This window comes from Anas platyrhynchos, chromosome 2 (genome assembly GCF_047663525.1).
Source record: "Anas platyrhynchos isolate ZD024472 breed Pekin duck chromosome 2, IASCAAS_PekinDuck_T2T, whole genome shotgun sequence".
Lineage (NCBI taxonomy): Eukaryota > Metazoa > Chordata > Aves > Anseriformes > Anatidae > Anas > Anas platyrhynchos.
The window spans coordinates 26,987,934-27,012,549 of record NC_092588.1 but is presented as its reverse complement, the minus strand read 5'-3'; the positions used below and the strand labels follow the sequence as shown (position 1 = coordinate 27,012,549).

The following is a 24,616-nucleotide window of genomic DNA, read 5'->3' as shown; positions in this document are numbered from 1 at the left end:
ATATATATCCTTTGCTATGTTGCCACTTCTCACTAGAATATTCAGTGCTGTTAGCTGATGGTAACTCGAGGCCACACTTTAGTTTAATTTTTTTTTTTTTTTTCTCAAGACTAATGCAAATGTGACAAGTCTTTAAGAATCAGTTTTGTTCCCAACTTGGCTCAAGTTAATACAACTCCAAATGTGTAAGTAAACATGGAATTCATAAAGCATTAATTATATGTACCTAAGAATCACCATGCTTTAGTCTATCTTTCTGTGGAGAAGAAAAATATGTATGAAAAGAATGGAAGGTTCGTGTTTGGAAGATTCAGACCCACCGAACTATAAAATGGGTTTTTTGGACTGCTGTATTCTTTGTCTCTTATTTAACAGAAGAAATGAAGACAATCTTTCTGGCATGCTGCCCAACACTCCCAGTTTAGAAAACATAAAGTACTTCCTTTTGCAATTAAATATTTTTTGTTTGTTTTAGTTTTTGTTTTTAACTTGCTGACTGATGCTCTAAAGCAAGAGATGGCCTCCCCTTTTCCTTTCGTTTACCACTTTCTAGGTTCTCTGTACTGCTAATTGAACAGATCATTTTCCTTTTAGTGAAATATATTGCTTCTTACAAAGCTGCCACTAATGTGTCTTTATAAGACTACTAGTGCTGGGTGTAGTAGCACTCTCCCCTCAAAGATCGATCACAAGGTGAATAAAGAGCCCAGTTTTTACAACCTGCAGGCTGGACCATAAACATATCTTTGCACATGGCTCTCTCACAGGGCGTTTCTTGAGCCTACTGCTATTGCAATGTCTGTTCTAAGGTCCTTTAAATTCCAGAACTGAGGGATGTCTGATCAACTCACCTCCCTTTAGGGCAGCCCTAAAATCTGTTTTGCTTTATTGCTTTTCAATGCAATAATGCATGTGCCAGTGGAATAAAATGATTTTTCCAATCCTGCCAGCATTTTAGGTAGACTCTTCCCTAAACCATAAATGATTGAATAATCATTCATGTCAGCTACTTTGCCAGAAAAGAGTAACAAAAGATGACATCAGATTGAGGCTAGTAAGTGGGAAATTAAAGAGGATTTCCCCAAAAAACAAAACAAAACAAAACATTTTTGAGAAGCAGTAGAAACATATGTCAATAAAGTGATGCTGGATATGTTATTTTGTTATTGTTCTATAGTGTTATTTTGTTGTTTGCTTTTCAGGTAAAGTTACTTCTTCTAAAATCATGAGATTACCTTCATTGCATTTTACCTGGAATGAGTCCAACACTTCAACTCCTACCCTCAAATAAGTTTTCTTCATACTCATTCTATTTTGCATCTTCTATTATACTCATTCTATTTTGCATCTTTGCACATTTCTAAATTTTGTCATAGCATAGAGCCGTTTGGAAGAGTCTTTCAATCTCTCCCCTTCTACAGCATTTGGCCATGTTTAGTCTCTCAGCAAAATCATATGCTGCCTCCTTTACATGACCAGAATTGCAGAGGGCATGCAAAACTAATCCAGTTTTACTGCACGTGAAAATTAGCACACGTGGTCTTTTGTTACTGGAAACCATGAAATGAATGAACCAGTGGAATGTGCTATCTTTTGTGTGTCTTTGTGTGTAATGAGGATAAGGAAATTTACACTAAAGATTTTCCACTGTGAAACATTTAGTGAATTCTTGGCAGTTTCAAAAAGATATCTCCAGTTCTACATGGATAATCTTCCTTTTCTTTAATTAAGCCTGAAACATTTTCTTTAGAATCATGGGCACAAAAGCAGGCAGCAGTTGACAGCTGACTATCTCCTATTATAAAATAAAGCAGAACAAGATGAAAATAAAAGAAGTCAAGGAGAGGCAGAAACATTTTTGCTCCCCATCTGAATATGCAATGCTATTTGGATATCCGGGTCACCCTACTTCATTTGCCATATAGTTTTTCCATTTCTATTTTACTCTTCCTGCAACAGAAAAGTCAAGAGCAGTTCAGTACCAGTTACTTACTCAATTGTGTTCCTGTCCACTTTTCCTGTCATATTAATGCCATAGAACTGCTGCATGGCAGCTATAGCTGATTGCATGGTTTCTGCAGAGCGCAACACCGACATTCTGGGGTCAGTTGGTGGAAGGTAGCCATACTTTTGTAACCATACCTGCAATGACAAGTGCAGTGGCTATTAAATAGAAATTAGAGGTAAATAAAGTGTTCCCCTGTAATTAGTTTTGTATGATATATAATGAAGTTTCTGGTTCATCAAGCATAAATCCTGTTAAATCCTGTTAGTTTATTGGAGGTTTGGGTCTTCGGATTTTTTTTTTTTTTTTTGCCTTTTATTTTTTCTTCTTTTTCCAGAGAAGAAACTCTTTGGGCCTTTCATTTCTTCTCCTTTATTAAAGATTCTGCTGTTCCCAGACTTACAGTGTTTTTTACCCAGGAGCCAGTTCTCTTTATTATCTGAAACTGCCTCCTTCAATTATTTTTTTAATGTACTTATTTATTTGAAATTACAATTTAACCACCTATCCCTTGCTGTAGGCACTTAAAAAAAATTTAAAGCAGGCAAAATGTAAAATCTACAATATATGCCACATATAATTGACTGTCCAACAGATACATAATAATATTTACCAACTATAATAAATCCACAATAGCTCTCACACAGTTACACTGCATTGTTATCTACTCTCAAGGAATACGAAAGAGAGGGTGAGAAGAGATTCATTTTCCAGGATGAATATAAAACTCACATATTCATAAGCAAAGCAGGTGGCTGGGAAAGAGGGAAGGAGTAGTCTATGCACGCTTACAGGAATCTCCCTGGTAAGAGGATCCTCCTTTTCAGATCCAGATAGATTTAGTGCCAACTCTTTATGTTCATAATTGTGTACAAGTAAGAAGGAGAGGGCATGGTCCAAATAACTGAAAGCTGTGTGGATTACAGCCAATATCTTAGTACACCTGGAAAAACTCTCTGAAACATGCTGTCCTCTCAAGGCAATGTTTCACAAATGAGTAGCTGCAGTTATCCCTAATGTTTTGAAGCATTCTCAAAATCCAGCCTATACAAAACAGTGTAAGACTTTTAAGCTGATGAGAGAACTGATATATCTTTGAAAACGTCTTTGCTTCTCATCTGAGTAGAACTACTCACTACAATGAAAAGTGTGCATATTGCCACTACACAATAAATGGTTAAATTGTCCTCCTTTAGCTTCACTCTCCACAGTAAGAAAGCACATGCAACCCCATAAATCAGTTTTTCCATTCTTAAATGAATAAAGAAGTTCAGTCACCTCTCTCAGATCTATCACATTCATGGATTCAGAATTGTTACGTTAATAAATTTTATCCACCTACTCTCCCCTTATAAGTGTGCCATGGGCTTTGTCTACCTTATACAATGCTGCTGGGTTATTTATCTGTTTATACACACAGTTTACACACATCCTGACACCAAACCATGCAATAGCAATTTTCAACCTTAAGTTTAGCTTGCAGAGTCCTGTCCATAGAAAGATAATCATGTTTGTGGTTCACTTCCATTTTACATATCTAAACAATACCCTAAGCTTTCCAGAGAAGTACCTCAAGATGGAAAAATTTGTTGTCATGTTTAACTTTACTACGCAGTGAACATGAATTATAAGTTAACTTCGGCATAGTGCAATTAAAGGATCAAACCAGCACTAAAGATAGGGTAAATTTTCAGGTTTTAAACTAGGATATTTCTATTTTAAATAGGTTTACATATCCAGAGACATACACAATCTCAAAAATGTTTGTGAGCTCTGCACAATGGGGAGACACAATACAGACAGCATTAAGATGTAGCCTAACCTCTGTCACCTTCACACTATCTCTATATACAGGAGCCCTTCAGAATAAGAACAGAATTATATTTAATAGAATGATGCTCTTATTTCCCATTAAACTGAACAATTACAATCTATAGCTACATCCAATTTTGTATTCTCCTGACCTCTTGCACTTTTCAGCTTCAAGGATGAACTTAAGAACTTTACATTTTGTATTATTTTGTGTCATCACACCATTTAGCTTATGTGTCATTTTCTGCTGGAAGTCTGCTTTTCCTTCCGTTACTGGAGGGTGGCTCTGAAAGGCCAGCTTGGGGTAGAAGATTGGCAAGATATAATACATGGAAATGTAACCGTGAAAGTAACAAATTAGTTTGATGCAGAGTGGGTTGATTTCAAGGTAATTTGTAGAGTTCCTCTGAATTAGTACTTACAAATAATATATTTAAGGATGGGGTTACTTTGAGATTCATCAAGCCGTTGAAGAAAAGACAAGGAGAATGTCAAAATATACTAAAACAAATGATCACCTGAGGAAGAAAAATAATTCTGAGCAGCATATCACTGCTCCCAAAACTGATGCCACCTTCTTGCCAGCATTAATTTGGTATGCAGACACACAGTAGGGCTTTCCATAAAGTTTTCTTTTGTGTGTTAAGAGCACAAAAATTTCCTTGGTAGGCTTGAGAGACCTCTTATCACCACTGAAAAACATTCTTACTGTGGCAAACTGAAGGAGATGGGTATGGGGTTACAATTTACCAGATTTACCAGAAGCTGAAGTTTCAGATACCTAAATTAGAAAGGGTGTAAGGAGAGAAAGAGAGAGAAAAAAGGGCTTGGGGAACACTGCTCATGAAAGAAAGGCAGAGGAGTGGACAAACTGGAATTAAGAACAGTACTACTGCAGACACAGGAGAAAAAGAAAAAGAGGTGGCTCAGAAACAGCAGGAGCCTATTCCCTTTTAAAAATACAGGACACCCAATAATCACTCCCTAATGTTGAATAAAGGAAGTAGACCACCTGGCTCTTCCCTTACAATTCAAAATAGCAAATAAAGGACACAGTATGACTGGAAAGTCAGAGGACAGTCTGAAAACAAGTTCCTTTTTCTGAAAATTCAGACTAATTGGCCTCCAAGGCTAATAACTAGTGAATGCCTGAAAGCAAGCTCAGATACTACTAAAAGCTATTAGTGTTCTGTAGTATTGTGCAGCATGAAACAAGACAAGAGACAACAAATCTGGTTTCTGTGTCATTCCTCAGATTTCCCAATTTTTTACTAACGGATTTTGAAGGACCTTGGATCAGTATGCGAGGTGACTGAAATATGTGTCTAAGACTCCATTGTATACAGTCCAAATGCTGGGAACTAGGAAAGAAAAACTTAACTTTAAAATTAAGTCCAGAATATAAAGGTGGCAAAAATATCAGAAAGGAAAAGAATGAGGCAGCCACAGCAGGAGAAAAAATTAAAACAATTTTCTCACAGCCTTGTAATTTTGAGGCAACCTATTTAAGAAATTATGGCCAGAAGACTTTCTCCCTCACTCAGTAATGAAATTAAATGTCTCTCTGCCTTAACACACTTCAAAAATGTTAGCAAGTCATTTATCATTTTGAGGAACTTGTTTGTCCTGGAAAAAGGAACTAGTGAAGTACATCCTTCTAACACATAATCTTTGGGATGCCAACAGAGACACTTTGCATGGACTCCAAAATAAGTGATATCTCACATTTCTTTATACAATAAAGGAAGATAAAATACCACTATTTCAATTGAAGCTTCTGAAGCTTCCTTATTCAGCAGCAATCTGACAGCCATGTTAACCTCTTATGGTAACCACAGAAAAACACAGCTACAAGACAACAGGCTCCACCACTTCCCTCTCTATTACAATGCTTTGCCATGCTCTGCGAGGTTTGCCTCAGAACTGAATCTCCCTTGTTGTAACTTAAGCCTATAGCTTCTCATTTTTACCTGGTGAAGGGAACTAATTATTCTTTTCCCCTCTGCAGCAGCCTTTTATGTATTAGAACTCTCTTCTGTGAGTCACTCTAGTCTTTTAAAATAAACTAAATTAATGCCATTTGTTTAATCTCAGAGACTTTTCATTGTTCACACTAACTTCTAGGAAACTAGAAACTAAAATCTATCTTCACTAAGCATCTGCTTGCCCTAGATTTGTATATTGGTTCTTATTGTCCTATTAACAAACACTGGATTTTGAACTGAAGACTGTTAGATGTAATTCAGAAGGATGTGGACACTCAAAGGTTTGGTTTTGGACAAAAGTACAGAAATAAAATTAAACTAAAACTATTTTTTTCTCACTAATTGAACTTCAAGACTTACATATCATTTATTTAGACATTTTAAAATTATAAAACCATGCTCTACATGTGCCTTTTGCATTAGAAGAATTCCCCCTACATAATTTCATTTCTTCCATAAGTATAAGGAAAAAAAATAAAGTAAACAAAGCTCACAGGTAAAGAAATGAGAAACGCTAAGAGTTTGTAGGGGAACTGCCGATTTTGCAAGAATCTGTGGAACCCATAAGTACTTAGAACATGAGCTGTATTAACTTCCAGATTTAAGATGTCATTAGCCATATGCCTAAGATTTTTTGATAGTTTGTGTGTCTCCTGACAGGATGAGATCTTTTCATCTTTGTTTGTATCTGCTACTAACGCTATGCTATACTAATAATTTAGCTACAGAATAGATATCACTTTGTCATTCATCTGTATGTTTTCTACTTTAAAGGAGAAAGTATAGGTTAATTTAAAATATATGAAATACAGTGGTGGACTTCAGTCATTCAGATCTTTGCTAGTTTGGGAAGAAAGAGTACTCTTAAAAACACCATGTTGACACCAGACGGTTACAGAAACAAAGACAATCAATATATCATAATAAAAGATTAAGAAGTGAGATTATTATGAAGAGTATCTGAGAGCTTTGTGATTTCTAAGATAGAATTTATCAATGAATCATCAGCGTTACTTAAAGACTGCACAGTATAAGCTACAGTATATTTATGTTCTATAAAACTGAAACCTTAGTAAATCAAACAGGCTCAGAAAGCACAGATCAAAACAATTTCATGAATACCTTCATTAGTGCAGCTGCATATCATTATTATTCATGTATTCTTGTTCCTTTCTCAGATTTTATCATAAAAACAAAATTCCTGTAGGTACTGAGTAAAACTCAGATTTTTTAACTTCAAACTTTTTTTGTTTGTTTTTGTTTGTGTTTTTTTTAAGGTACTTCTACTAAAAACAATTTAAGTGAAATTATTTAAAATGTCTGAGTAATTGAGGAGATTTATATTTTCAAAAAACATATATTTAGGAATCTAACTTTTACTGATCGCCACAGGATTTAGCAGTTTAGGTGCTGATATCACCTTGAAAAGAACTTGAAAGTTTTACTATGATATAGATAAATAAGCCAAGTTCAGAATTAGTAACTGTATAGCCAGCTTAGTTCTCCATGTAGGCCAATTAATTGTACACCCTGCAATAATCTGCAATTTCCAAACAAAGTTAATATCTATCTGCTTTAGAGTTTGCATATCAGCTTGTTACTGCTACTGTGATACCATTTGAAACTGCCCTGGTGTTTATAAAGTACTATTGAAACTGATTCAATATGCTTAGAATCTAAAGAATAATATATCAACGATATATATATATATATATATTTTTGTCCCAGCCATGCTTGCCTCCTAGCAATGTTGTATTGTTGCAAGTTTTTAATGGCTAATGGTACATTTTAGTTGCAGGCCTAACTTCTGCAGCCAGTACTGACTTTTCAATGGCAACTTGATAGATAGCCAGAGTAAGTAGTACAGAAGTAAGCACTTGCACAGAGCAGTATAGGGAATTTTCTTCTGGTTTTCCTACCTCTTATCTCTGATTCCACCAATTCCCTACTGATGATTACCCTTTTTAACACCAATGTGAATTTACAGAACACAGATAATTGTATACACAGTATATATTGTGTATGGTAACTATGTTGTGAGAGAAAATTCTTAGTGACATCCTTCCCCCAAAAAGCATACCAGAACAAACAGACTATGAGAATCCAACCTAGTCTATCAGAAGAGACTAACAATGCGAATACAAATTATGATAGACAACATAATAGCTTAATGGCCATGATCAGTTTGCTACCTACGGTTTAACTTGGGATAACTAATATTTAGCAACTAAAACTGAGCTTGCACATTCAGAATACATTAATCTGGAATGCTTTGAAGCTCACAAATAAATCTACTTCTTGGAAATTGTAGAGCAGGGCAGGAAAGATCTTAAATTGTGGTGTTTTTATCGTGCTGGTCAGCTAAACCCCACAACCGCTCTCTCACTCCCCCTCTTTTTAGATGAAGAGGGGGAGAAGTAAAGCAAAGAACAACTCATGGGTTGACATAAGGATAATTTAATTAAAGGGAAATAATAATAATAATTAATTAAAGATTATTATGAACTAAAAAATGTAACTAAAGGGAAATAAAAAGGGAAAGGGGAAAAGGGAGGGGGAAAGGGAAAATAAAAAGAAGGGAGGAAAATAAACAAATAAAGTAAATGAAGGCTATGTGGAAGTGCAGAGGAAAGAAATTACTCTCTACTTCCCACAAATGAGCGATGATTGACCATGTCCTTGAAGCAGGGCCTCAACGCACCTAGCCACTGTTCGGGAGGAGGACCAACGTTTTCATAACGAGAGCCCACCCCTCCCCTCTTCTTCCTGTTTCCACCTTTTATTGCTGAGTGTGACATCACATGGTATGGAATAACCCTTTGGTTGGTTTAGGTCAGCTGCCCGGGTGATGTTTCTCTTCTCACTTTTTGCCCACCCCCTAGGAGGGTTAGAGAGAGGCCCGATGCTGTGCCAGTGCTGCTCAGCAGTAGACACAACACTGGTGTGATAACACTGCTGTTCCAGCTACAGGTGCAGAGTACGGCACTGTATGGGCTGCTGCTGGGAAAGTTAACATTCCAGCCAGACCCAGTACAAAATTAAAGAAGGAATTACCTTCAAACCAAGCAACTACCTTGTTTCACATTTCGCACATGCCAAAGCAAAGACAAAATACCAACTTACAATATTTAGTTCTCAGATGACCTAACTCTTCCTCAACTGGAAAGATTATTATTTATTTTCTTCTGAATTATTGTGACAAATGCCCAGAAATTAATTCATTGGCATGGTCTCAGACATTAGAATCTGTAATCTTTAATATGAATTAGAGAGTTTGCAATAAGGTCTTAAAAGTAGAAAAAGCCTATAGGATATTTAGATTGCAGACCACACTGTAGTAAAAACTTAGATGTAGTCTTTGAAGCAGTAGATTTGAGCTCATAGTGGACCAGTGTTGTGGTTTTACTAAGCTGGGCAGCCAAGCTCCACCACAACTGCTCTTTCACTCCCCATCCTCAAAAGGAAAAGGGAGATAAAATAGGGTGAAAGGGGCTCAAGGGGCAGAGAAAATGGGATAAAAAGGGCTCAGAGGATGAGATAAGGACAGGGAGATCATTCAACAATTATTGTCACGGGCAAAACAGACAGCATAGAGAGATTAAAGAAATTTACTATCTATTACTAACAAGCTAGAGAAGTGAGAAACAAAACAAACTAAAACCACCTTCCCCCCCCCACCCATCCTCTTCTACCTCCTCCCTATGAGTAACGCAGGGGAGCAAGGAAAGAGGGCTGCAGTCAGTCCCTAATGCTTTGTCTCCGCAGCTCCTTCATGGTCACTCTCTGCCCCTGCTCTGATATGGGGTCCCTCCCACGGGATGCTGTCCTTTCCCAATTGAACCTGCGGGGGCTGCCCACAGGCAGCAGCTCTTCAAGCACTGCTCCCACATGGCTCCGTACCATGGGGTTCATCCCCCAGGAGCAAACTGCTCCAGCACGGGTCCTCCAGGGGTGGCAGCTCCCCCCATACCCCCTGCTCCTGCGTGGGCTCCTCTCCACGGGCTGCAGTTCCGGCCCAGGGCCTGCTCCTGCGGGGGCTCTCCATGGGCTGCAGCCTCCTCCAGGCCACATCCACCTGCTCCACCGGAGGCTCCTCCATGGGCTGCAGCATGGAGATCTGCCCCATGTGGGACCCATGGGCTGCAGGGGGACAGCCTGCTCCACCCCGGGCCTCTCCACAGGCCACAGGGGAACTGCTGCTGTGTGCCTGGAGCACCTCCTGCTCTCCTTCTGCACTGACCTTGGGGTCTGCAGGGCTGGTTCTCACTCTTCTCACTCCTCACTCTCCCAGCTGCAGTTTTTTTTGTTTGGTTGGTTGGTTTTGGTTTTGATCTTTTTGGATTTCAGTAAAGCTTTTGACACAGTTTCCAATAGGATTGTACTGGACAAAATGTACAGTATACAGGTAGACAAAAACATCAGACAATGAGTGAATAATTGGTTGACGAGTAGGGCTCAAAGGTCTGTGGTAAATGGGGCCACATCAGGCTAGCAGCTGGTCACCGGTGGGGTCCCTCAAGGCTCCATTTTAGGGCCAGTTCTCTTAAATGTTTTTATAAATGATTTGGATGTAGGACTAGAAGGTGTTTTGAGCAAATTTACTGCTGATACTAAACTTGAAAGAGTTGTTGACTTTGTTGAGGGTGGAAAGGCCTTACAAAAAGACCTGAACAGACTGGAGAGCTGGGCAGTCACCAACTGCATTTAAAAAGTTTAACAAGAGCAAGTGCCAGATTCTGCATCTGGGACTGGGTAAGCCTGGCTATATATACAGACTGGGTGACAAGATGTTGGACAGTGGCCCTGCAGAGATGGGTCTGGGGGTTTTGGTTGATAGCAAGCTGAATATGAGCCAACAGCGTGTCATGGCAGCCAGGAGGACCAACCATATCCTGGGATGCATCAAGCACAGCATTGGTAGTTGGTCGAGGGAAGTGACTGTCCTGTTCTACTCTGTGCTGGTGTGGCATCACCTCAAGTACTGTGTGCAGTTATGAGCACCACAGTACAAAAAGGACATGAAGCTATTGGAGAGTGTCCAGAGAAGGGCTACTAAGATGATGGAGGGCCTAGAGGAGAAGACGTACAAGGAGCAGCTGAGGTCACTAGGTCTGTTCGGCCTGAAAAAAAGGAGGCTGAGGGGAGACTTCATCACAGTCTACAGCTTCTTCATGAGGGGGAGTGGAGGGGCAGGCACTGATCTATTCTCTTTAGTGACTAGTGATAGGACCTGAGGTACTAGTGTCAAGCTGCGACAGGGGACACTCAGGCTGAACATCAGGAAGAGGTTCTTCACTGAGAGGGTTGTTATGCACTGGAACAGGCTCCCCAGGGATGTAGTCACTGCAGTAAGCCTGTTAGAATTTAAGAAGCATTTGGACTGTGCTTTTAGTCATATGGTCTGAATTTTTGGATAGACCTGTGTGGTGTCAGGAGTTGGACTTGATGATCCTTACGGGTCCCTTCCAATTTGGAATATTCTATGATTCTATGATTCTAGTTCAGTGTTGCTACAGTTGGTTCATTAAAATTATCTGAGGCATCTCCACAGCTTTAACATGTATATCCTTATAGGTTTTTTTCCTATGCCCCACTACAAAATGGGTGGGAAACTGAATGTTCATATTATGTAAGTCTCAGTATGAAACCACATTTGCCAGTACATGTTCATGTATATTTCCTACAGGAAGTCAGAAGAGAGGGGACAGAGCCTGGAATTGCCCCATGCAAATATATGGTGACCGAGATCATTTTAAAAGCTCACACTTGCAGTGAGGAGTAATTCCACTTCAAGTCAAGACTGCATAAGACCTGCCTAGTTAGTGACTTGAACCAAAGATACAGCACAATTATATAGGCAAAATATATTAAAAAATGATTGCTGTTTTCCCAATATTTATGATTCTATTTTAGTTTAAATGTGCTAAATTCTTTGCTTTACTGTCACACTTGAATATGGAAAAAACACGTACCTTGAGAGCTGCAGTAACGAAAGAGGTTCCCAGTAAGTAGAAAAGGTAGGAACTGCATGTACTGCTGTGCTTGAGAGACTCAGAAATATGCTTGGAACAAGGGTCAGATATTACCCAGTTCCCAAGGCAGGAGTTACATTTTTCATTTACCGAGTGTCTGTACAGGGAGTGGGTTAGTGTTATAACGATTACGATACGAATCTTTGCCATGGAAAGAAACTCTTTGTACCTTGATCATTCCCCATAACATTATACATATTTATAGCTGACTGTAGAATGTGAAACTTATTCATTAGTTTCTCAAGGAATATTTCTCCAGTCATGAATAGAAATCTCTGAAGAAGTCTGGCATGGACCCAGATCAGTGGAAAGACTACCCCACAAATAAAACTAACAGTTCTAGTAGATGTAAATACTCCTTCATACAGCTTATGTTAGGGAACACCATCCTTACATCATAGTAGAATTTCTATAGCTTCTTTGAAAATTTGAAAAGCAATGCTAAGGATGCTGTGCTGAATAATCTGGCTGTATAAGTCATGATTGCTTAAGAGTTTTATCTGATACTTTAAAGGCTATGAAGATGATAAAGGCACTGGAGCACCTCTCCTATGAGGGACAGGTTGAGAGATCTGGAACTCTTCAGCCAGAGAAGAGGAAGCTCAGGGGGAATCTCATCAATGTATACAAATACTTGAAGGGACAATGTAGTCAGGATGGAGCCAGGCTCTTTTCTGTGGTGTGTAGTTCCAGGACAAGAGGCAATGGGCACCAGATGGAACACATGAGGTTCAATCTAAACATCAGGAAGCACTTCTGTACTGTGTGGGTGACAGAGCACTGGCACTGGTTGCCCACAGAGGTTGTGGAGTCTTCCTCCTTGGAGATCATGAGAAGCTGCCTGGACATGGTCCTGGGCAACCTGCTCTAATTGTCCTTGCTGGAGCAGGGACGTTGGACCAGATGGCTTCCAGAGGGCCCATCAACCTCAACCATTCTGTGATTCTGTGATTCTAAACTGAAGCATCCTGAGAACTTGCAGAATCCTATTCAAACTGGCTCAAACCTGTTCATACTGGTTCAGGGGAAAGTCCCTGAGGGACAAGAAATCTAGGTAAGTATTACTTTATTGGTATTTTATTGCATTTTTGTTTGTTTGTTTGTTTCCTTGTTTGTTTCCTCCCCCCTCCCCCTGAGGTCTTTTGTAACAATTACTCTAAAATTTTTCCAGGCTCTTTCTCATATTGTCAAAAGGATAGACTATTTTACTGTGTACAGTATTTCCACCTAAAGTAAATGTATATTTTAGGTCGCAGAGGGAAAGGTGTATAGGTGCAAACAAGAATCTGTCCCAAGGGTGGCTAATTTAAGTAAGCAATTCTAACAAACCCCTCTCAAGTGACTTCATAGCAAAACTTTGGGTTGAAATGCAAGACTACTAACATTGGCTAAGAATACACCCCTTGCAAATTATGTTCAAATATTGAAAATAAACAATATAACAAAATAACAAAAAAAAAATTATGTGCAAATTATTCTAGTGACTGATTTTCTTAGATAGATGCTCTCCTCATGGAGAAGAAGGGTCTTCATCTGGAATAATAACTTACATGCTTGTACCCAATGTTATTCCAAGATCTCCAAAACGGGAAGAGTAGTAGTTATCCAGGAGGAAAAAGATATCTACATTCTTGTTTTCCTGAACAATTTTATGGACCCTCTCTGCTCATAAGTCACAAGAACTACTAACATGAGGACAAAAAAAAGACTGATAGAGAATTGGTTAATATCAACATGGGAACAACACTAATTATTAGTGTTTATGCAGTAGAAGACATATAGATGTTACAGAGTCCTATTGTGCTACACTAAGAAACCTAGAATGAGAGTAAATTCCTTCATCATAAATAAATATTGTCTAGTTTAATGTGAAATGAAGAAACAATTTAGAGGAAGGAAAGACGTAAAGATCATGTGAAAAGAGGATGAAATGCAGCATAAAAGAAACACTGGCAGGTGTTATATGTACAATAGGTGCTGAGTAATTTAAGCTTTTAAACAAGATAAGGTAGAAAAATAATGAGGAATTCTTAGTTGTCATCCACAATCACTTGGGAAAAAAAAAAAAAAAGAGGGGACAGTGTTGGAGATAACAACTTATCTAGCAGAGTGCTGTAAGATTAAGGGAACAAGTCCTCGTGTTCAAAGATGAAAATAAATTCAGGGAATTTAATTCTCCACAAAGCTCTCATTTTACTTTATCTGTTCTACAGCACATTTTACTTATGAATCTCAAACTAAGGAAGCACTTTTGTGGAACTTTGCTACTTTTTCCCTGATAGCTAAGCACTCTGTTTTCTAGAATACATTTTACAAGAAGTGTGGTCTATTTCTTCGATAACCATCAAAGACATTTTATGGTACAGAGATTGCCCACAATATCCCATGATCTCGTCACTATAAGTCCACAAGTCATTTTATTTGTCCCTGTAAACATTTGCTTCTCATTGCATCTGTCTCTCTCTGTGAATCTTCTGAAAGGTTACTTATGTGTTCACACCTGGAATATCCTTGATCTTTGCTGAGTTTAGATTGCTTTCTCTTTTTTACTGACTCTTGTCATTTGTAACTGTGGGGGTTTATTCAGATGCCTGGATGCCAGAACAGCATGGGACAGGTCAGCTGACTGGCATATATCAAAGAAAAAAATGATGAGGCTGGAGTCAGAACGATCCTGGTTGAGCCACAGGCCCATTATGTGTTCCTGGGAAAATTAACTGGATTTCTTGGCAGCAAAGATAAGAATAAGTGATGCTTCTAAACTTTCCTCAGCCCAGCATTGTAAGAATCCAACAGGGTTTGGAACATATAAAATGCTTTCTAAATGCAACTGTCATCTATGGTTGTCTCAAGGAAGGCAAGTGTTAAAAATGACTCTCTCATCACACTCCAGAAGATTACCCAAAGTTGAGGGATAAACCCTACTTTGTGATTGCCTTGATATTGGTATATTTGATCCCTATAGCTTTTCACTAACTTACCTACAAGCTAGTTGTTTGTTTTTTGTTTTTTGTTTTTTTTTTTTTAGTCTAATCCATGTGTGTATTGCTGGCACTATTTTAACTGTGCTTATTATCACAGTATTTCATTGCAGAGTTGTTTCTTCCATTTCATTATTTCTAAAAGTAAACAAGGAACTGAACACCAACCAAGAAAACATAGTTTGCTTCATAGCTCCTACAGATTTGTTTATCTTGTTTTAGATTCCACAGGAGTAGAGAAAAGCCCTCACACAGATATGCTAACCAACCAAAGCAATGCATTTTATGATTTCTTTATGAATGAATTCATAAAGACTGCCTAACTACTTCCATCACCATCCTATACAAGCAACAAAGTCTCAAAGTGGTGGAAATGATCACAGCCTTTTAGGCTCTGAGAATATCATTGCAGCGAGTCACATATTTCAAAAGAGAGTCATTCATATCAGTAAGATTTAACAGTAATTTAGGATTTTTCCTTAAAGCCTGTAGTCATGCACATCATCATCAACATCAGACAAATAGAAATTTTGTAGTACTATAAAATTAAGTTGAAAAATCATGGTTATTTGACATGTCTTCAAGGGCACAGTTTTAAATCATGTGCTGTAGTGTAATGTGCTATAATATATATACATATAGTTTATGCATATAAGGAAGTCAGGCAAAATTGTCAGGAGGCCTTCATCAGTGAACAAGGAGCTCCTTGACAAATTCAAACACAAAAAAGAAAGCCTACAGAGAGTGGAAGCAAGGACAGATAGCTTGGGAGGAATACAGAGAAATCATCTGAGCAGCCAGGAATCAGATTAGGAAAGTTAAAGCCCTGATAAAATTAAATCTGGCCAGGGACATCAAGGGCAACACGAAACACTTCCACAGGTACATTGGTGATAAAAGGAAGTTGTGGGCCTTCTCCAAAAGGAGACAGGAGTCCTAGTTACCTGGGATATGGAGCAGGCAGAGGTACTCAACTTTTTTGTCTCAGTCTTCACTGGCAAGTGCTCTAGCCACACTGCCCAAGACACAGAAGACAAAGGTAGGAACTAGGAGAATGAAGAACTACCCACTATACAAGAAGATCACGATCTAAGGAACCTGAAGGTGTGCAAGTTCATGGGATCTGATGAGATGCATCTGTAGATCTTGGGGGAACAGTTGGATGCAGTTGCTAATCCACTGTCCATCATATTTGAGAAGTCATGGCAGTGGGGGACAATGGGGTGAAGTTCCCACTTCTGGGAAGATGGGAAGCAAAACCCCTCATAAGAGGGGAAAACAGGATGATGCAGGGAACTACAGACCAGTCAGTCTCACCTCTGTGCCTGGCAAGATTATGAAGCAGATCCTCCTGGAAACTATGGAAAATAAAGAGGTGATTTGTGACAGCCAACATGGCTTCACTAAGGATGCCTGACAAAGCTGGTGGCCTTCAACAACAGGATTACAGCACCAGTGGATAGAGGAAGAGCAACTGACATCATCTACATGGACTTGTGAAAAACATTTGATGTTGTCCTACATGACATCCTTGTCTTTAAACTGGAGAGAAATGGATTTGACAGGTGGATGACTCAGTGGATAAGGAATTGGCTGGATGGTTACAGTCAGAGTTGTGGTCAGAGTCTTGATGTCCAAGTGGAAATCAGTGACGAGTGGTATTCCTCAGGAGTTGGTATTGGGACTGATGCTCTTTAACATCTTAGTCAGCAACATGGACAGTGGGATTGAGTGCACTCTCAGCACGTCAGCCAATGACACCAAGCTGTGTGGTTCTGTGAATACACTGGAGGGAAGGGATTCCATCAAGAGGGACCTTGTCAGGCTTGAAAGATGTGCCTGTGCAAACCTCAGAAAGTTCAGTAAGTCCTGCAGCTAGGTCAGGGCAATTCAAAGCATAAATACAGGAGTGGAGAATGGACTGAGAACAGCTCTGAGGAGAAGGACTTAGGGTTGTTGGTTAATGAAAACCTCAACGTGATCCAGCAATGTGGGCTTGCACCCCGGAAAGCCATTGTATCAAAAACAGCATGGCCATCAGGTCGAGGGAAGTGATTCTGTAGGAACGAGCCCAGAGAAGGCCCACAAAGATAATCAGAGGGATGGAGCACCTCTCCTATGAAGAGAGGCTGAGAGATTTAGGGTTGTTCAGCCTGGAGAAGGCTCCAGGGAGACCTTATAGCAGCCTTTCATTACCTAAAGGGGGCCTACAAGAAAGATGGAGAGGGACTTTTTATTGGGCCATGTAATGATAGAACAAGGATATAACAAGTAATAGAACAAGGGTTAATGGATTTAAACTGAAAGAGGGTAGATTTAGATTAGATATAGGGAAGAAATTTTTTACAATGAGGGTGGTGAGACACTGCACAGGTTGCCCATAAAAGCTGTGTATGCACCACCTCTGGAAGAGTTTAAGGCCCAGTTGGATGGGGCTTTGAGCAACACCCCATATTTGGATCTAGGAGATCTTAAAGGTCCCTTCCAAACCAAACCATTCTATGATTCCATGATTCTATGATATTGACAGTACATTAAACAAAATATATTAATCAGCATGGTCCTTTTAATATGTCCCAAGTGGTTGTTTCAAATTATCTTAATAAAAGTACTGTATTTTTGTTCCAAGACGTTCACGTAGGAAATACATAAATACATAATGTACCAACAGATGGTGTTGTGCTACTTTATAAAGGCTCGTAGGAAGATAGTCCATTGTAATAAAATCAAAAGGTCATGCTGCAAAGTTCCTTTTGGGAAATGATTACTCAAACCATATCTGACACTTGGTATTTGAATCCATTAGATAAAATAACTCTACTATTATAGTTTATGAACTTTTAAGTTTATAATAGTGAAGTTAAACATCTATAGGGAATGTGACTTGGCCAAACTTTTTTTTTTTTTTCCTCTCGGTATCACATTTAATTTTCTTCATTACCAAGTTTATTATTATAATTTTATAAACATAAGAATAAATAATATTTTTAATCATAAAAGTATACATTAAATTTCCATGCAAATATTTCCCATGGAGATATTTATATATTAAATGTTGTCATAGTATGGATTAGACTCAAACTGCAAGAAAGCAATAGAACAGAAATGCAATTTATTTTATTGTTGTTGTTTTTTTATTGTTTTTTTTTTATTGTTGTTTTTGTTGTTTGTTTGTTTTTTGGTGACTTGTTTTTTTACAAGTAAGATTGCATGTAAATTCATATGGTACTCCATTTAAGCAGTGTTTGAAAGTCTGTGTCTTTGAAAAACAATTGGATACACTAAACAGAACAGCAAGGTTGCCTCCAGTGGAAACAGGAGACATTCAACTGAACAGAGAGATCCCTTATTTTGGTGAATATTATTCTTCCTTCCTTCCTTCCTTCCTTCCTTCATTCATTCTTTTCTATGCCTTTTCAGCAACTACTGATGTCACTACCACTTGCAGTGTATGTTTTTATGACAGTATATGTGCTTCCTCTGGTCAAAGGAAGAGTTTTTAAATATAAATTGACTGTAAAAATGCTTTTAAATTAAAAGTATTTTTTCCTGTTTTCTGTTTTTCAAAATCAGCTATTTCAGATATAAACTTTAAAGATTCCTGTCTGAATATCCATCCATATCATTCCACATTTTAGAAATAAGTTTTTTTTATTATTTTTATTTTTGTTCTTGTTTTTTTTTTTTTTTTTCACATTCAGGTTAGTGTAAGATTTGTGATATTCTTCAGTACTCTAATGACTCTTTGAAAAATCTAATTCCTGTTTTCCTGCAGAAACTTTTCCTTGCAGAAGATAAACATTGGATTTTATAAGGCACAGTATTATATACAGATAATATTAGATTGTCCCTTCCCAGGGGAAGACAGGAAGAGGATGTAGTGCATAAAAGGTAATACTGTGGTTTCTGAAATGACTTTATTTGGTCCAAATGGCAGAGTGGAAAAATAAATAAATAAACTGTGACACCTAGTTAAAAAAAAAAATAAAAAATAACATCAAACAACAACAACAAAAAAACTAACCAACTGACCAACCAAAAAAGACTTGTTCCTTCTGCCAGGGAGCAGAAAGGAAGTGTAATCCCTAAAACATATAATTTCTTAGGAACAATGCATCCAGTTGGGAGGAAGGAGGACAACTTTCTAATTCAGTCACTCACTTCCTGTTTTTCAATGAAGACAATTCATTCAACTACATAGTAACTCTATCTGATCAGAAACTCTAAGAATGAAAAGAAAAAGGCAGCAAAGATGTAGGCTTGTTTTATGTAAGTCCCAATCTCTTTCAGTTTCTGACTTACTCCCCAGTTTTGAAGATGGTGCAGCAAAGGAATTTCCATGGGATATTGATCTGTAATGAATACTCCCCACTTCCACTTCCAACTTGCCAATAGAAAATACTCATGGGAGAAGGTAAATCTGTTACAGGGAGGGTAGAGATCAACCAGAGTCCAGCTTATTTTTGCATACTTGCTTCTACGGATTCTCTTTGATAATTTATTCAAATGACATCTGTTACATTTTCCACTTGTACATATGGTTTGAATGGCACTACAAAGTGCCCTACAACTGAAGAGGTAATGAGAAGACTGGATAAATAGTTTTACTTTTTTTCACAAATCATCTTCAACAGTGATCACATACCTTTCATAAATTCTGTTCCAGCATGGTTTGCAATAGGTCAATATAGTAGCTTTTCTGGCTAGACTTCAAATCTTAAGTAGCAAGAAAATGTGGATTTTGTATGGGTGAGACATTATCATTGCTTCAAAGTCACTGCAGAGTCTGTTACAATTGACACCTGCTGTAGATGTTAAGGTAAGGAAAAAGAAAGAAAGTAGAGAAAGATGTCTTGCCTGCTACGGTAAAGACCATATCAATTCTGAAGTAAAACATTCCCTTTCCACAAAACCGTCTGTGTAGATAAATGACAGAATATGACCAACTCAGGCTAGCTGTACTAGCCTCCTACTTTCAAAAAGATAAAAAATCCTTATTCTTCATTTGACATGCAAGTCTATTTTGCTTGTATGCTAACTTACCGGTTGTCTGTAATGCTTTTGCACATAGCAGAAAGACTACATATACATGTATTTCAGTACATCTGCAATTCTCCTTTTTATGTCACCCTCTAAACTCTATTTTTGTTAAAGGGCAGGATTACAAAAATAGCAAGGGGGAAGGGGAAGTGGTAGATTGATGCAAGTAAGGGATGTGACAAGGTGATTCCTGCAGGCAGAAAGGGACATACAGTAATTGCTTCAAAGCCAACCACAGAATTATCTTTTATTAGCTCCCCTATGGGCTATGGTCATGTGTATTGCAATTTAAAAATGTAATAGAACAATTTTAGCTTTGCTTAATTAGGACCTGATGCTGTGAATTCCTGAGTACCCTCAATAGCCAGAAGTTCCAATAGACGCTTAGTATCTGGCAGCAGTGTCTCGTCTCTATCAACCAACAGCAAGAGTAGCATTTATTTATATTTTCATATATATAAAAAATGTCTCTTCAATAAAATAATTTCCTTTCATTTATCACAGGTAACATTTACAAGAGCTCAGACATTCAGACATTGCAGAGTTTTTTGTATATTTTTTATTTTTATAAAATTTGTATATTTTTTATTTATATTGTTTATTTTTCTAGCTCAAGCTTGTAGATAGAATTGAAACAGCACAAAAGAAGAGGAAAAAATATATTAGCATGGTGGGTAATCTGAGTTATCTTCCTTCCTTTTTTTTTTTTTTTTTTTTTTTTTCCTGCAAGGCATGATCTTCCATACAGTTAAGAAGTATAATTTGAAAAACAAGTAACCTAGTACATTTTAAAATTGCATTTGTAGTTAATAAACACAGCAGGTTCTGTAGTGTCATAGCAATGTCATTGGCATGCTTATCCTGTGAATGTTACATTTAAGTATCCCAAGCAGTACTTTATTTGATACTCATTTGCTCCGAGTTTAACACAAGTTATTTAAACTTGATGTGCCATAAAGTAGTGGCAAAATCTGAGCTACGGTAACTCCATTGAGCAACAAAAGACAAATTTAAGAAGTCTGCATACATTTTTTACAGGTCTGGCTGCAAATAAGGACATTTGCATTTATGAAAGCCAAGGTTTTTTACAACTGTTTATCCGTGCATGCGTACATATCGCAGAATCACAGAATCAAAAGGGTCGGAAGGGACCTCGAAAGATCAGCAGCTCCAACCCCCCTGCCAAAACAGGTTCCTTAGATTCTCAAGATAACATTTGTTTTGCAAATTTTGGTCTCAGAAACAAGAAAAAATATTTTAATATATATATAGAGAGAGAAAGAGGTCAGAGAAAATGACGTTAGCAATCAAATGAAGTCCTGCAAATATTAAGCTCTCTCCCAAATTAAGTTATATCAGAACAACAACTAAGGTACCAGTACTCAAAAAAAATCAAGCCTGGGACCCATGTATAATGAACAAAGAAGTACAGATTATGATTGTCCCAGTATAAACTGGTTAGGATATATTGCTCTAGTCCATCCTACCCCAAAAAAGAACAGATAGACAAAGAATTTCCAACTGAGACCTTCAAACAGGAAGTAGATATCCTGGATGTAGTATTTTGCTGTATATATATTTTTTTTTCCTGCATGATAGCATATTTAGACCCTGGGCATTTTTTTATTTATTTTTTATTTTTTAAATTGCTAAAAGAAAAATTTAACAGTATGCTTTTGCATTCAGTTTTAAGATGATAGCTGACAAATCATTGCATTATAAATTTCATTTTTATCAAGGACCATCTTCTTATTCATGTTAACATTGTACAATAGAACTGCATCATACCTTTTCTAAGATTCCTTTCTTTTTTTTTTTTTTAATAAATGCTTGCGACATATTTTTAACTGTAAGAAATTTTTCACAAAAAAAAAAAAAAAAAAAGTAATCTTTCTTCTTTTCTTCTTTCTCCCAATATAAGCATTATCCAGTTTCAGGAAAAGTGATAAAGTTACAAGTTTTTACAAGTTCTTCTTTAACAAATGAGAAATTCATGTTACTAAAAAGCAGAAATTCCTAGCCTTTTCTTCTAGTTTTGGACTAATGTTTCTGATCAGCTTTTAAAATAATAATAGCATTTCAAGTGTATCATTCGACTCAGGTCTTTTTTAGTTTAATAGTGGATTTAATAATGCAGCCATTATCTGAACAGAAACCTATGTAAAGGTGACTTCCTGAATCTGCAGAAGAGTACTTAAAGTACTCTTTAAAGTACTGCTCTTTGATTGCATTATAAGGAGGAGCATGGCTATGAACAGGAGTTTAAAGAGAAGTTCCTAGATGGTAAAAGCTCTGTAATCCTATTGTCAAGAAAGTTATCTGTAGCAGTCAAACACTGGGATGTAAATGCAGTCTCAGAGAGTGTTGGTGACCTTTCTTTTCTTTCTCTTCATATCAAAAAGTCTGAAGAAGCAGATGGAGGCTGTGCTTGCAACTGAATGCAAAAGAAAGTTCTTCTATCCTATAACTATTGAAGAATAACTACTTCAAAGTTATCAAACACCTATTAGTCAGATGTCGATTTGAAGACCTTAAGACATCACATTAACAGAAACTATAATCAACTTTCCAGTAGCTGTTGAAGTATCTATAGTCATGGAAGCATCTCATGTATCCTTTCCATAAAGTACATCGTCTATTAGGAACCTGAAGCTGCCAGGTGGAAAACTGGACTTTTCTCCTCATTCTGTTTTACTGATAATAAGTGAGATATGTTCACAAAGCTATATTGCCAAAAAACAAGGTATGCCTGATGAAACAAGATTGCCTTTACCAAGAGGCATTTTGAGATTCATCAAATTATTTAATCTCTAGTTGCCCTTCCCTTCCCTTCCCTTCCCTTCCCTTCCCTTCCCTTCCCTTCCCTTCCCTTCCCTTCCCTTCCCTTCCCTTCCCTTCCCTTCCCTTCCCTTCCCTTCCCTTCCCTTCCCTTCCCTTCCCTTCCCTTCCCTTCCCTTTCCTTCCCTTCCCTTCCCTTCCCTTCCCTTCCCTTCCCTTCCCTTCCCTTCCCTTCCCTTCCCTTCCCTTCTCTCTCCCTATACAGAGCAGAAATGCAGTCTTGCTTCAGTAATGGGTAAGTTTTGCAGGTAACTGCAAAGTAAAGCAAAAATGAAGAATCTGTTAATATCAAAAGCTGTTAACTGATCATATGTTCAGGAATATTATCTCTATAACATAAACTGATGCACAATATATTGTAAAGTAAATATAGAGTAAATATATTGCAAAATAAATATAGAGTAAAAATGGGAAATGCCACAATGGATCGTCTCAATGGCTATGCACTTCTTGTCTTAGGAAACAATCCCTATTGGACATTTATTGAATAGCCTGGCTACTGGGGTAAACTCATTTTCACCCCATTAATTAAGGTTACAGATAAATTTCCATTTAAAAATTTACTGTCCATTTCAGCTGATCCACATTATGTTCTGCAAAGATAAAGGTATGCCTATGAACACAGTTCAACTTTTCTTATTCTTAAGGCTTATCCTGTTTATTGCCCTCAAAAGAAGCAGTATTAATATGGTCCCTTCCAAAAAAGACTTTCCCTTTATCATTTTTTTCCTCCCCATTTACTAGGACTCTGTCTTTTCTTGATGTCCTGAAATGAAGTCATCAGAACCTAACATACAAGTACTTAAGAAGATGGTAACAAATTAACAGATTAACTTAATTACATTATTTCAGATTTTTTAGATTTCTGTTTTTTAAATGTCCTAGCGTTTTCCTTTTGCTGTACATTGAACAGATGTTTTTGCTGAGCTGTCCAAAACATTGCCCAAGTCTCATCCCTCAGTGACTGCAATTAACATGGAAATCTGCAACGTGTATGAGAAATTCAAATTATTCCCTCTAGCGTGCATTACCTTATCAGCATTGAATTTCACTTGCCACCCATAATAAATTGATAACCATTCACTCCAATCCACACACTCTGAGAACTGTACTATGCAAATAATAATAATTAGTGCTCACTATTATTAATGAGTACTGAAATAATAAGCACTCAGCAAATAATATCTCTCTAAAAGCAAATAATATCTCTCTAAAATTCATCTCACTTTATAACTTATTTCTATAAACTCAATTCTCAACTAAATTAGTGGGGGAAAAAAAAGTCTTGCAGGGATAAGTAGCTACTGAAATAATTTTCACAGTTTTAGGAGATACTATTTTCACTGGCAAGTTGAAAATCAATTTTATTTATTTATTTATTTCCACCCCTAAATGGATGTGCTTTATTTCGAAGCAGAATTAGTTCAGGAAAATCCTATGACTTTTACTATAGCAGTAGGATGATCAACAGCCTTCTGTGATAATAGGCCTTGTGTTATTTTCCTCCTAGATGTAACAATCTTAGAGATAATCTTTCTTTATAAAGAGTAGGATGTGATGGGATATTTCAACAATCACCATGACTGTAGCTACTAGACTTGAATTTGTGCATACCATGATCTCCAAATCATTAGTTGCCTTTTTTCTGTGTGTGTGTGTGTGCGCGCCTGTTCACATTATCTCAGGCCCACAGAGCACATGTGGTTATGACAGCAAAGAGGTAATGCTTACTGTAACAGAAAGCTGTATATTTAAGCGATATATATCACAAGAGTTTGGGAGGTCTGGCATTTGATGTCTCCAGGGAAGAGTGCAGAAGCCTGAACAAAATAAAGCATCAAGGACTGACAAATAGCAGGACATAGACTAGTCAGGGACTGGAAAGAACTGGAAAATATTCGTTTGTTTTCAGCGAGTACTAAA

At 37.5% G+C, this 24,616-nt stretch overlaps 1 protein-coding gene across 2 annotated transcripts in view; it reads right to left on the bottom strand.

Moving 5' to 3' along the window:
• The window catches only part of MMP16 (matrix metallopeptidase 16), a 190,242-nt gene that overhangs the window by 98,614 nt on the left and 67,012 nt on the right, over window positions 1-24,616 (bottom strand). Inside the window, exon 2 of one of the 2 annotated variants that reach the window (XM_027452438.3) lies at window positions 1,994-2,142. The exons of the other annotated variant lie outside the window; for it this stretch is intronic. Coding sequence (XP_027308239.1) covers window positions 1,994-2,142 — 149 coding nt within the window. The remainder of the gene's footprint in view (window positions 1-1,993; window positions 2,143-24,616) is intronic. 2 annotated transcript variants of the gene reach the window in all.